A 13,795-nucleotide genomic window follows, 5' to 3' on the forward strand; every position below is an offset into this window, starting at 1 on the left:
AGGGTAATTATATTCTTGTCGGTCTCAAACAAAGTGAAGAGCTGGCATACTGCTTAGACATCCACTGCCTGTGTAAAGCCACCCCACTGGCTCTTGGTGCACTTTATGCAAATGCTGTTGCTATTCATACACCCTTTCCTAAGATCAAATACTCTCACCACCAAGTTTTTTTGCCTTAAAAACTATAGAGAAGGGAGCTCAGTGCATCTTTTCAAGGAGGTCATTCCAGAGTGTTGGTGTCGCCACTGAGGAGGCTTCGATCTGTAGTAGAAATGAGCTGCTCCTGGGTGGCCAGGAGTGCCTTTGTATAGCCTTGGTTGTTGGGCCAGCAATGGTCTTCCATGGAAAAGCCAGTTCTGGCCACTGCCATGCATACACTGGTCATGGCTAGACTAGACTACTACAAGGTGCTCTTCCTGGGGCTGCCCTTGAATTGCAGCTGGTGAAAAGTGCTGCCACCAGGCTGCTCTTGGGCCTGTTTGTCTGAGAATATTATTCTGGTTCTGTTTGATTGTCATCATTTCCAAGCTCAAAAGTTCTGGTCATACCCTGGACCCAAACCATTTAGGGTTTTTAAGGTTATTGGAATTTTGGTTAAAGTGCTGTAATGAAGATCTGTGTGTCTAAGGTTATTTGAATTCTTGCTGCCATATGATTTTTGCCTGCCTGCTTAGATCATTTGGCTCTGCTGCTTCATGGCCCCCGTGTTTGAAGTGCGATTGGTGGAGACCAATCTTAATGACTGCCCCGAGGCCTTGCTCTAGGGCTTGCTCAGCCTGCAAACCTTCAGGAAGATCCTAATGACTGTCCAATGGGTCCTGGGTTCAGTCTGACCATCCCTGAGGGGGCATCTCCTATGTTGGGTCTGTTTTGTTTGATCTCTGTCTATGCCACTGAGGTTTTATCCTTTGTTTTCTTTTCATTTTTAGACTGTTGGTTTTAATGTAAATTTGCATTATATTAAATTTACATTACCACTTGCATTGTGGCTGGGAATTATGGGACATGTAGTCAAACAGCCAGCCAGCCTCAGGTTGCCACCCCCTAGAGTGCCCAAGAAGCAAAACTCAGGGCAGGCTTAGTCAAAAGCCAGAGTGGCTCTCGGTGGCTCTTCTTGGGTTCTGAGGGCAGAATCCTCAAATCTAGTTTGTGGATTCACAGTCTGCTCCTCTGGTCAGACATGAGGCACAGAGCCAAGGTTAGCCAGTGATGGAGGAGAGTGTAGAACGTAAGGTGGAGGGAAGGAGGGAGGGAGTGGTGCCGAGGGGGAAAATGGAGCTCTCTTTCCTCACCATCACACCTGATGGGCCTGTAGCCTGGGAGAAGGAGCTCTGAATTCTGTATAAATAAACGTTGATCTCAATCTGCAGTGAGCAAACTGGAGTTGTAGCACCTAGCCATCTTTTCAAATCTATAAAGTAGGCTCCTCTTCCAGTGTGATGCTTAAATCAACCATCTGGAGTAATTTGTCTTTATTTTGGGATTCTGGAATGCAAAGCTGCCAGTGCCTGCCTGGCTTTGTTTTTCTGCACAAACGACATTAAAAGCCCTAAATCCCCAAGGATGCGTTTGTCTTATCTGTCTAATCTGAGGTATTTATGGAGCGTCAATCCTGGCTGGATCCTTCGCCTGTTTGTGTGGCTGGGCACTTAGCTGGATCAGCATCCAAACTTTGAAAAAATGGCAAGAATTTAAATTGTGTTGCTGGTTGGTAGGGAACGAAAAATTGTGTGCAGGCTGGTTAAAGGAAAAAAGATCCAAATATTTGTCAGACTCAGTTTGGATCTATCCTTTGAGTAAGAAATCTGTCACAGCACTTTCCTGCCCTCTTGGTTTGACACAGGGCAGGGCCATTGTGGCTGGGGATGATGGGAGTTGTAGTCCAGCCACAGCATCTAGAGTGGTCCCATGGTTTGGGGACCTTAGAGCATGAGGCAAAATCCCTCTGATATCATGGCTAGGGGGGAAAGGCGGCTGCATGCAAAACCAGGCCAGCACAACTTGCATCCAAAAAAGCAGCCCACCCAAAGCTCAGTATCCCCCCTCTATTTGCTGACTACCTGGGACAGCAAAAACCCAATGGGTGGGTGCCTGCCAGGCCCCAGTAATATGTGGGGCAGGGGTGGGCTGTGTTTGGCTTGTTGCGTGACCAGTGGTGCTGGCCGGCCTGTGTGGCTGGGCAGGAGCCATTTCCAGTTGACTGTGCCTGTGCCCACAAAAGGGGCCACCCCCAGATCCTTTAAAATATTGTGTGAGCTTCGAACAGGCGGCTTGGCTGAGCTGCTACTGGGCTGGGTGAGTAAGAGGAGTGATGGGCACTCCAGCCTATGAGAGCTGCAGGGTGCTGATCTAGGGGTCAGCCCGCCCCCCTGACTCCCAGCTGGCAAACCTGTCTGCGGTGGCGCTCTTTGGACTGGACTTCTGGGCGGAGGTCCAGTCCCCTGTAGGCCTGGGGGGGGGCCTCCAAATGCTGAGCGGTCCACTAATTGAAGTGTCAGGATTGTCGGTGCAAAATGTGGTATCTCCCTGCAAGTCGGTCATAAATAAAAATGTAATAAAGAAATAATAAAATAAGTCAGTGGGAAGTATCTTATTCAGAACATCTTCTAAAATAAAAAGGGTTTCAGCTTTCCCTGAACATGGTCCTCCAAAGCCCTTTTCCTCTCAGCTTTCCAGAGGTGCCGCCTCCAAAGGAGCTGAGGAGAAGGAAATGGACGGGTCAAATACATTGTATGGAGGGAGAAGCAATTCGACATGCCTTGGAAGGTGCAATCTGCCCTGATTTCCAGGAGAGGGCACTCTAGAATATGACCTATAAGCAGATTTTTCTTTTTCTTTTAAAAGGTTGATTTTACAAAGCAATCCTTGGACAACAAAATAAATATGTAGCACTGGTGACCCTTGAGGTCCCAAGTCTATTCCAGAGCAATAAATAGGTCTGTCAAATTCCTCTGAAAGTCAAGCGTCTGGCGTTGGAAACTGAGGGTGCTACAGCTGCTGTGGTTTAAATTATCCCGAATGGGATGCCTTTAAGTATTAAGCATTATCCCAAATTGCTTTAAGTATTTTTTTGCAGGCAATTAATATTCAGTAGACTCTCTTATGCACAGCAATATAGCAAAATGGAGAGGATTAGGCTGTCCTCTCGTACCCACTGACATGCATGCACATCCCTTGCATTGTTTCTAGTACAGCCCATCATTAAGTAGTCCTCCAAAACATACAGGCAATATAACAGGCATATTTTCGGTTCACTGAAAAATCCTTGCAATTTCAATTCATGTGATGTTGACTAGGAAGGAGGGGAGACTGTAAATATGTATTCCTTTTGCCATGCACCCAATGTCCCATTCACACGTTACATTCAATGCACACCTTCTGTACTTTGTCTCTGCAGGGTTGAATGCTAAAATGAAGGTATAAATTGCATTCACAACCAAACCTGTCCTTGTGGGCAAAGCTCGAATAGGGCAGATGATGGGTTCCAAGAACCCGTCATGCCCTGTGTCTGGGGGTGGGGTGTCTGCTGGGGGTCTGGGGGGGCTGCCAAGCTCCCCCCTCTCCCAAGCTGCCCCCGTCTCTCGCTGCTGCCACTGGCCTCAGAAGCTGAAGCCAGGTACCCAGTAATGAAGCAGAACTAGCAATCACTGTCTTGTCTTAATACGAATTATGAGCTCAGCTTGCAGCTTCGGATTATCTTGATGCAAACATCTGAAGGTAAATCTACACACACGGTGGCAGCAGTCCTGAGGCTCTGGAGAGGGCTCACCCGCTGGAGTCCAGACGGAAGGGGCGGAGGCCGACCTTGGCAGCAGCTGCGGAGGGCTTTGCTTGTGGGGTTGTGGCCGCAGCAGCCCTGCCCACCTTGAGAGGAGTTCCACGTACGGTGCCATTTGATTGCTGGAAGCTCAGCTGCCTGCAGCCAGTGGGAATCCTTGCCAAGAACATTGTAGCCTGTTATCATTCCTAATTAAACACTGAAGGCAACTGTGCTCTTGCAATGGACACGTTCCAAGCTCCAAAAGGACACAGCAGGCAAATGTCCGAGGAGGTCCAGCCCAGGGAGCAGCCTCTTTCTGCATGTCCTGGGCAGTGGGTGCTTCCAAGGGACAAGACCCACAAGCTGTGGACATGGCCGCACACAGGAGGAGCCCTAGAAGTGAGGCCCCCTGGGAGAGGGACGGAAGAAGGTGGTTGCGTTGGTTGCCTCAGGCTTGCCTTTGTCCCTGCTCTGGCTTCAGAGGCGAGATTCCAACCAGAGGCATTTGAAAGACCGCTAGGAGGGAAAACGAAGGAACATTCCCTGGCCTAGCCACGGGTTTGAGCCACAGGAAGCCCAGGGGCCCCTGCAGCCAGGAATGGGCTGTTCAGCGTACAGTGATGGGTGGAGGGCAGAGATCAAGACCCCCGCACCTTGTATGGCTCCCGGAAGCAAACTGGTAACCAGCCCTGCTGGCCGGGGCCCTGCTGGCCCCAGCTGGAACTCTGGCGGTCCTGTTCTGACCCATTGCAAGCTGCCAGTCTGTCTTCAGGGGTAGCATCACCTCGTGCATATGGCAGCAGTCTGGCTTGAAGGGGACAAATGCACGAATGACTGAGCCCAGCAGGACCAGGAGTGGTTCCTCTGGGAAAGGAGGACTGTCTTGGGATGCCGGCCCTGGCTTGGGGCTGCAGGGATATTTGCTGTGTGGGTCTCTCCTGCAGCAGTGGCCAGCCCCAGGCCCCCTTCCTGCACCCTCAGCAGTGTGTGTGCAGCAGCCTGCCTGCCGGTGGGGCAGCCATGGCGCCTCTTGCAAGTTGCAACAGAAGCAGCAGTGACTGGGATGTTGGGGCGTGAGAGCTGCGTGAGTGCAGCAGAAGCGCGGCTCTGTCTTCTGTGCAGCCTTTGGGAGCTGGCAGTTCTGGAAGTGGCCAAGTGTGGACAGTGTTTGCTGGACAGAGAGAAGGGCAACCAGTCGACTTGCCTCCTCCAGTCCTCTTCAGAAGCCAAGTAAGATGTGAAAGGACGTGAAGCACTTGAGATAGCTGGGAGTTGTGCATGCAATGCATTTTTCACTCCGATCATTGACAAACTGCAATAACAAGCCCGGCAATGAAATGACGATCACCCAGGACTCAGGATTGGAGAGCTGGTTTTGTGGTAGCAAGCACAACCTGTCCCCTTAGCTAAGCAGGGTCCACCCTGGTTGCATATGAATGGGAGACTAGAAGTGTGAACAGCACTGTCAGATATTCCCCTCAGGGGATGGAGCCGCTCTGGGAACATCAAGCTGGTACCCACAGCAACTGCCACTCCACAAGGGGAAACCCTGTGCATGGAGAGGAGAGCTGGTCTTGTGTTAGCAAGCATGACTTGTCCCCTTAAGCTAAGCAGGGTCTGCCCTGGTTGCATTTGAATGGGAGACCAGAGGTGTGAGCACTGGAAGAGATTCCCCTCAGGGGATGGAGCTGATCTGGGATGAGCAGAAGGTTCCCAGTTCCCTCCCTGGCAGCATCTCCAAGAAAGGGCTGAGAGAGATTCCTGCCTGCAACCTTGGAGGAGCTGCTGCCAGTCTGGGTAGACAATCCTGAGCTAGATGGACCAAGGGCCTGACTCAGTGTAGGGCAGCTGCCTGTGTTCCTAACCCTTTGCTGCCTGCTCTCTTGCCTGCTGGCCAAAAGGAAACTTCACAGCAAGTCCAAATTCTTGTTCCAAAACGCCATGCAACTTTGTGAATGAAGCACAGGGTGCCTAGAGTCACATTGTATAAATGTGAGGAAAGAAAAACCAACCCGTATGAATAGCAGCCCACATTTTTTACCTAGGAATGAGGAATCCTTGAAGTAGGGCTGGGCGGGGCTCTCCCCTTCTGTGGCCGAAGAGTGATCCGCCGGCCACTGCTGCTCTTCCGGGGCTGCTCTGGCAGTGTGGGGAGTGTGTGGGGAGACTTTGATGGGATGGAAGTGCTGGAAGCCCAGCCGTGGGCGAGGTGCTGCTGCTCGGAGGTTCTGGCCTCCCTGGTGCCACCTGCCTGGCCTTTCTCCCTGAGCAGAGGAAGAAGGAGACCATCCGCACCCTCTGGCTTCTGAGCACGGAATAAAGCCTCACCCTTCCAGCACTGGGCAAACCACTTCCACGGGCGGCGGCTCCATTCTCCCTTCCCTCTCACATCACGAAGACACCCGGGCTTTCCGGGTGGAATCCCGAATGGAGCAGGAGGAGGAGGAAGAGGAGGAGGGGACAGAGAGAGGGCCAGTGCCAGGTGAGTGGGAGCACTCTTCCGTCTGTGGAGCGCGCAGGGTTGGGCTGGTGGGCAGCAGCATGGATTTAAAACACACACACACACAGCAGACCCCCAGCCTTCAGCTGATGGGAGCTGCCGTCCAGCAGCATCTGGGGACCCAAAGGAGGGAGGGAACCCGGCTGCAGGGAGAGGAGAGCTGGTCTGGTGGGAGCAAGCATGACTTGTCCCCTTAAGCTAAGCAGGGTCCGCCCTGGTTGCATATGAAAGGGAGACTAGAAGTGTGAACAGCACTGCCAGATATTCCCCTCAGGGGATGGAGCCGCTCTGGGAAGAGCATCTAGGTTCCACGTTCCCTCCCTGGCAGCATCTCCAAGATAGGGCTGAGAGAGATTCCCACCTGCAACACTGGAGAAGCTGCTGCCAGTCCGTGAAGTCAATCCTGAGCTAGATAGAGCAATGGTCTGACTCAGTATATGGCAGCGTCCTCTGTTCCTAGTTGCACAGAAGCTTGAAATGTCAAGTCGGCTGCACCACACACAGCCTCTCGACAATGGATGCCAGAAGACACACGCCATAAGATTCTAGATCAATCACAGAATCCATAGGCGGCTTCATTTCGCGGCAATGTCCTGCTCTGCATTGCTGGAGCAAGATCTGATATAGAAGAGAAGAGAGGAAATCCCCTCTGGCTGTACACTTACAAAAACAAAAAGGTTTTTTTTTAAACCCACAGTCAGTGGAGGAATCCCTCGCGAAACAAAATGCTTGGAAATAGAGATTTCTGTGCAGAATGTAAAGAGAGGCATTGCATGTGCATGCACACACACGACACTGCCAGATAGACAGGGCCCTCCCTCCCTGCTTGCCCAGGTGATTGTAATGAATACGTATTTTCTTAAATGGCCTCATATTGAGCTTGGCACAGCAATTATTAGGGCCATATTGATGTGAAAGGAGGAGGGGCCCAGACTTGGAAATGCTCCTCCCCAAGTGAACCCCCCCCCCATCCTCCACGAAGGAAGGAGGCAATATTAGAGCCCGTGGGCCCTTGGCTAGAAACGGCTCACCCCTTGGGTTCTCCTGCATTTGCTGGGGTTGCCCAACTCTCCAGCCCATTGCAAATGCTGTGCATTTAACAGGAGTTTGTTGTGTAGTGGGGAGTGAAGAGGAGGAGGAGGAGGAGGAGGACAGAGGCTGGATGTGGCTGAGGGACATTCTTGCTGACCGCTCCAGGATCCAACAGCAGCATCTTAGAGTGTGAGTGGAAGATTCCAAGGAGTGGAGGCCTTTCAGGACTTAAGGGAAGACCCAAGTTCGAATCCCCACTCAACCATGAAACTCACTGGGTGACTCTGGGCCAGTCATGTATCTCTTAGCCTAACCTACCTCACAGGGTTGTTGTGAGGATACAAATAACAATGTACACCTCTCTGAGCTCCTCGGAGGAAGAGCTGGATATAAGTGTAAAAAACAAAAACAAAAATACTTTAAAACAAACTAACTTTGCAGGTGTTGACATTATTTGACTTCATTAGAGTTTACCCTGGACCCAGCCATCTAATTTGAATATTTCTTTAGTGATGATCACTGGACATTTCTCTGAACAGAACTGTTCTGTGACGTCATAACAATGTGTCCAGGAGGTATCCTTCCTCTTTCATTTCTTATGACAAGCAAGCAGCTACATTGTACAGACCCCTGAACACACTTGGCCTCCCGTCTGAGGACCATACCCGACCCCCCCCAGCCCTCCAAGCGAACCTGCAGCCTGTCAGTCACTCAAGGCTCTGTCCTCTCTCTCTGTGTTTCAACATCAGGTTTAAATTGGGCTAACAAGGCTGAGAGCTTGGCATTGGGAACTGGTGCCCTGGAGATGAGTGGAAGTTCTCCGGAGAGCAGATTCTCTGGAAGAAGATGCTTCTCTGCTGTGAGGGTTTGCGGGAAGAAAAGAGCCAGGTGGAGACGACGGATGCAGAGATGGTGGGATTCACACCTTGTTCTCTGCAAGGGCCTTTGCAGGCCAACAGGATCCAATGGGGAGGAGCCTGACCCACTAGGCCACGCTGCCACGTCACCACTACCTGCTGGTTTTCAATTTCATTTTATTTTGTATGGTATCACTTCATTAGGTAACTGAACAAGAACAGCTCTGCTGGATCAGGGCCAAGAAGGCCCATCTAGTCCGGCATCGCGTTTCTCGCAGTGGCCCACCAGATGCCTCTGGGAAGCCCAAATGCAAGAACTGAGGGCAGGCCCTCTTTCCTGCTGTTGCTCCCCTGCAACTGGTATTGAGAGGCCTCTTGCCTCTGAGGCTGGAGCTGGCCTGTAGCCGCCAGACTAGTAGCCATTGATGGGCCTGTCTCAGCCTATCTTAGTCGCAGACTATGTCTCCATGAATTGTCTCAGCGCCTCTTAAAGCCGCCCAAGCCAGTGGCCATGACCATATCGAGTGGCAGAGAAGTCCATAGATTAAAGGACAGCCACAGCAATACGAATATGGTAGTCAGTAGAGAATTGAGTATCTTCAGAATTCCAAACTCCACTTAGGTTAAAAACATTTCTAGCCCTTCTAGGATGGGAGACACACCTGAAAAGGTGTGTGGAGACTGGCAGCCCAGGATGTGCCATGGTCAGGGGGCTGGAATTTGTTGCTCTGCATGGTTTCATCTCTCTCCTTCATGACAAGCAGGGCTTTGGTGTCCTGCAGCCCCTTCTCTCCCTCTATGGTTAGCAGAGAGAATAACGTATGCGGAACTACAATAATGTCTACTTAACATAATGTACACTAGACCTTAAATTATGACTTGGATTTGAGGGCACGCCACCCTCACCATAGAGAAGTAGCCAGCCTCCTACACATCAAGTCAGACCATGGGTCCTTTCAGTCCCCTTCTGTCTGCTCCAGCTGGCAGCAACTCTGCAAGGTCACGGGACAAGGGGACAGGCTCATGTGTGGACTGGTAACTGGTTGAAGGAGAGGAAACAGATGGGAGGAATAAATGGACAATTCTGTAGGTGGAGAGAAGAAAGACATGGGGTCCCCCAGGGATCAATCCTGGGACTGGGGCTCTTTAACTTGTTCATAAATGATCTCGAAGCTGGGTAAGCTGCAAATGGCCAACTTTGCAGACCCAAACAATTTAGGGTAGTGAAATCCACACAAGATTGTGAGGAGTTCCAAAAGGATCTCTGCAAATGGGAGGAGTGGGTGACAAAATGGCAGATGTGTCTCAATGCTAGCAAGTGTAAAGTGATGCATGTTAGGACAAAAAACTCCAACTTCACATATACGCGGATGGGGTCTGAGCTGTTAGTGACAGCTCATTGAAAGTATCAACTCAGTTTGTGGCAGCAGTGAAAAAGGCAAATTCCCTGCTTGGAATAATTAGGAAGGGGATTGAAAATCAAAACTGCTAACACTATAATGCCCTTATACAAAACTATGGCGCAGCCACATCTGGAGTATTGTGTATAGGTCACCATGCCTCAGAAAGGGCACGTTGTGGAACTGTGAAAGGTGCAGAAGAGGGCAACCAAGATGGTCAGGGGCCTGGAGCACCTTCCTCAGCAGACAAGGCTACAGCACTGGGGGCTTTTTAGTTTAGGAAAAAGGATGACTGAAGGGAGACATGATAGAGGTCTATAAAATCATGCATGGTGTGGAGAAGGTGGATAGAAATTTGTCTCCCTCTCTCATAACGCTAGAACCAAACAAGGTTCAAAGGAGGCTTCCAGTAGACACAGCAAGTATGCACAGACAGTCAGGAATGGAAATATCAAATGATTTGTGCATGCACAGATGCATAAGGCCTGTTGGACTGCAAGTTGGGCAACAGCCTCTGCATGCCCCTGAGGCCTTTGTGTGGGGGCCTAAGGTGCTGGGGGGGGAACTCAGTTGCCTCTGTTGCCAGATTTGGCTTTTTTAAAGCCAAAATTTGGGTTACGGCCCATTTGACTCACGAGTATACCCCTGAGGTTCTGGCCACTGCAGCCAGCCTGCCCCCCTGTTAAGATCCAGCACTTCAACGGCAGCTTGAGTTGCACTGGTTTTGACTGGGCTTCCCCAGATGTTGTTGGACTACAACTCCCATAATCCCCCACCACAACAGCTGGGGGCAGGGGGGCGAGAGGAGTTGCAACCCAGCAGCATATGTGGGACCCCTGGCCTAGAGGGGCTAAATGAGGGGCAGGTTGCGGGTGCATGAAGATGCCGGAGTCACCCTGCTGATGCTCAGCAGGGCCAGAGCTCCTCATGCCTTGAGGTCCACCAGAGCAGAGCAAGGGGCGGCTATCAAGGCAACCCACCCACCGAGCAGGGGGCGCGCAGACCCCAAGTCCCAGGAAGGGAGACCCAGCAGCGGGCAGGATATGGAGACGGCGCGCGCTTCGCTCGGCAGCACCAGCCGCCTTCGGGGGCGCCAGCAGCAGCAGCAGCAGCCCCTGCGAGGTGCATGCTGGAGGCGACCCCCCCCCCCCCGAGAAGCTGCTGGACAGGGCAGCCCAAGACTGGAGCAGAGTCCAGGAGGAGCGGGAGGGGGCGCTCTCTCTTAGGGGGCAGCCAGCCGCCGCGGCGGGGCAGGCGCTCAAGTCTTCCCAGGAGGGGCTCTGGCCAGCGCTGCTGCTGGGCTGGCTGGTGGCTGGGCAAGGCAGGGACCCTGGCCGGATGGGACCCGCCTGTGGGCAAACGCCCTGCCCGGCGCAGACCCGAGCACGGGGGGGAGCATCCAGGAGGCGGGGGGCGCGCGCAGCGCAAAGGGTCGCCCCCCCAGCTGCTGCTGCTGCTGCTGCAGTCCCCTCCTCAGCCAGCCCCCCAGAGAGGACCCCCACCCGCGCCGTCTGCTGGGCGCTGGAAGCAGCAAAGAGGCGCAGGAGCAAAGTCACATGAAGCGCGGGGGGGGGGGCGGAGGGGGGGCAGCGGCGGGCAGCTCCCTCTCCCCCCGCCCGCCGCCGCGGCTGACTTGGTTCAAGTCATTGTTTGGCTTCAGCTTGAACCGCATTCCAGAGGGACGCAGCGCCCCGTCTCCTTCCTCCTCCTCCTCCTCCCGCTGCTGCTGCTGCTCGCATTCCTGCCCCACACAAAAGAGTCCCTCCCGGCCCGCACAAAGGAGGCTGCTGGCTGGAGGGAGGGAGGCGCGAGCGGCCTTGGCGCTGCTGCTGCCCGCCTCGGGGAGATCCTCGCCCCTCGCCTTGGCGGAGCGGCAGCTTGCAGCTGGAGCCGGGCCACAGCGCCGCCCGGGCGGAGGAGGGGGCCGAGGGCGCCCCGCGGAGCGGCGGAGTGCCGAGCGAGGGGGCGGGCCGGCCGGCAGGCCGGGAAGCGCAAATTCCTCCGCGCAGCGCGCCATCGGCTGCCCCAGCCGCGTACCAAAGACTGGCCGCGGCGACGGGGCCGCTTTCCCGGCGCGCCCCCTCCCCGCCCCGCCGGTGCGCTGCTGCGAGGCCAGCCCCTGCGGGCGGGATGTCTCCGAGGTGACCGTGGCAGCGGCAGCAGCAGCAGGAGGCGCCGCCTGCTCGCTCCTCGCAGGGCCCGCGGGGCAGAGAAGGAAGAGCAGCCGCCGCCGCCGCCGCCGCCGCGGGAGGAGAAGGAGCCGGCCCGGCGGCGGCAGCAGCAGCAGCAGCAGGAGGAGGCGATTGCGGCTTCCCCGACGCTGCTGGACGGGCGACACCGGCGGCGGCATGGAGAAGTACGAGGAGGGCTTGGCCAAAGCCAGCAAGCTGATGGCAGAGCTGGCGCTCTACGAGGAAGGGCTGGGCCGGCGGAGGCGAGAGCCGCTGCCGCAGCCGTCGGGGCAGCAGCCGGAGCTGGATGGGCGAGCCAAGAAGCAGCTGAACGGCGGCGGCGGCGGTGGCTGCGCGCTGGGCCCTCCGCCGCCCTACCCGCCGCCGCTGCTGCAGCCGCCCCAGTCGACGGCGGGCGAAGGGAACCCGGCGAGCCTTCCGCTGCTGCGCTCGCTCAACGGCGGCGGCTGCTACGAGGACGGGCCATGCCCGCGCTCCGAGGTGGCGCTCCCTTGCTACAAGCGCTACTCGGCCGAGGGCTACCCGCGCGGCAAAGGCGGCGGGGCCAGCCCGCGGGCCTCGACGTGCTACGGCCCGGAGGCGAGCAGCAGGTTCCCGCCGTCGATGGCGACAGGAGCAGGAGGGGGTGCCCTGGCCAGCCCGCGGGGCAGCCTGGTGACCGGGCCGGTCGAGGCGCTGAGCCCGCGCTCCAGTTACGCCAGCACGGCCAGCGACACCAGCAAGCACTCCAGCCCGCGCGCCAGCCTCACCAGCTCTTCCGACGGCGGCGGCGGCGGCGGCGGGGGCGGCAGCAGCAGCAAGCCGAGCAGCAACCGCACCAGCGGCATCAGCATGGGCTACGACCAGCGGCACATCAGCCCGCGCTCCTCGTCCTCCGGCACCGGCGAGCTGGAGGCGGCGGCGGGGGCCCGCCACGGGTCGGCGACGGGGGCAGCAGGCGCGTCGCCGTCGGGGGGCAGCGCGGCCCTGGTCAGCCCCCGCTCCAGCATCTCCAGCCACAGCTCGCGCAGCTCGCGCAGCTCCCGAGGCTCGATGGGTGCCTACCCGGAGCTGCAGCTGCCCTCGCCGCGGGCGTCGATGCTTCCCGAGGACGGCCCGCTGGGGCTCGAGCCGGCGGCCGATGGCTACCCGGGGGCGCTGCTGCTGCTGCTGCACGGCCCGTCTCCGGCGGCCCTGGGGCCCGAGGCCGCCTCCATGCCCTACGGCCCCGCCGCCAAATTCCGGATCCCTTTCCAGGTGACGCCGTCCAGGGAGAGCGGGCCCAGCCAGGCGGAGAAGAGGCTGGAGGCGCTCACCGCGGAGCTGGAGAAGGAGCTGGAGATGCACCGGAAAAAAGAGTATTTCGGTGAGTGTTCCCCCCCCCGACCCCTAAAAGCCGTTATCCCAATGACCGGTCCTTCTACAGCCCCTGGTTCATTGCCAGTGCGGGGGGGGGCAGTGAGTGGAGCTGGCGGTCTGGGCAATCCTTCCCCCCTTGCGAAAGGTCTGGTCCCTGTCCGTGCTCCAATCCGCAAGAAACTCCGCACAACTTTTGCATTGACGGGACGGGCTGTGTGTGAAAAAATAACCAGAGAGAAGCTCTGCTGCTGACCGGGTTGAGTGAGGGTGTGAGCAGAGAAGGCGTGGCGGTCTGGGAGGGGGCTGAAGGTCTGGGGGGGGGTCCTTGTGGGGATGCCCCCACCCCCGGGCCCCACGCCTGTGGGCCCTCTTTAGTCTACCGATTCCCCTTGAGTGTGGTCCTGTTTTGTGGTGACTAGTGACTTAATGAGTGCAGGATTTTCGTGTTGTGCTTGTCTAAGGCTGGTTCTCTGGTTTTGCAGGCTTACGGAGCACTAGTCTTCTTCAGACAGCTAAACTGAACACAGATACGATGAGTGTAGCATCAGAACAAAGGCACAGTTATTCACATTTATGCTGAGCCCAGGTTCTGCAGGTTACTGTATCCTGCATTTGAGGGCCCTGTACCCGGTTTTACTTTAAAAAGCAACACAAGTTCAGTCATTCACACAAAAACCTGTAAGTGTGGATAGACGTGTGTACACTTGTACAACGTA

The 13,795-nt window shown here is 55.6% G+C and overlaps 1 protein-coding gene across 2 annotated transcripts in view; it reads left to right on the forward strand.

Annotated features, from left to right (window-relative positions):
* Positions 1-11,358: 11,358 nt before the first annotated feature.
* Positions 11,359-13,795, forward strand: part of WTIP (WT1 interacting protein) — a 57,033-nt gene continuing 54,596 nt past the window's right edge. For both annotated transcript variants that reach the window (XM_053270473.1, XM_053270474.1), the window contains exon 1: positions 11,359-13,086. In XM_053270473.1, the coding sequence (XP_053126448.1) occupies positions 11,898-13,086 (1,189 nt within the window). In that variant the 5' untranslated portion in view covers positions 11,359-11,897. The remainder of the gene's footprint in view (positions 13,087-13,795) is intronic.

The sequence above is a fragment of the Hemicordylus capensis genome, chromosome 9 (assembly GCF_027244095.1).
Source record: "Hemicordylus capensis ecotype Gifberg chromosome 9, rHemCap1.1.pri, whole genome shotgun sequence".
Lineage (NCBI taxonomy): Eukaryota > Metazoa > Chordata > Lepidosauria > Squamata > Cordylidae > Hemicordylus > Hemicordylus capensis.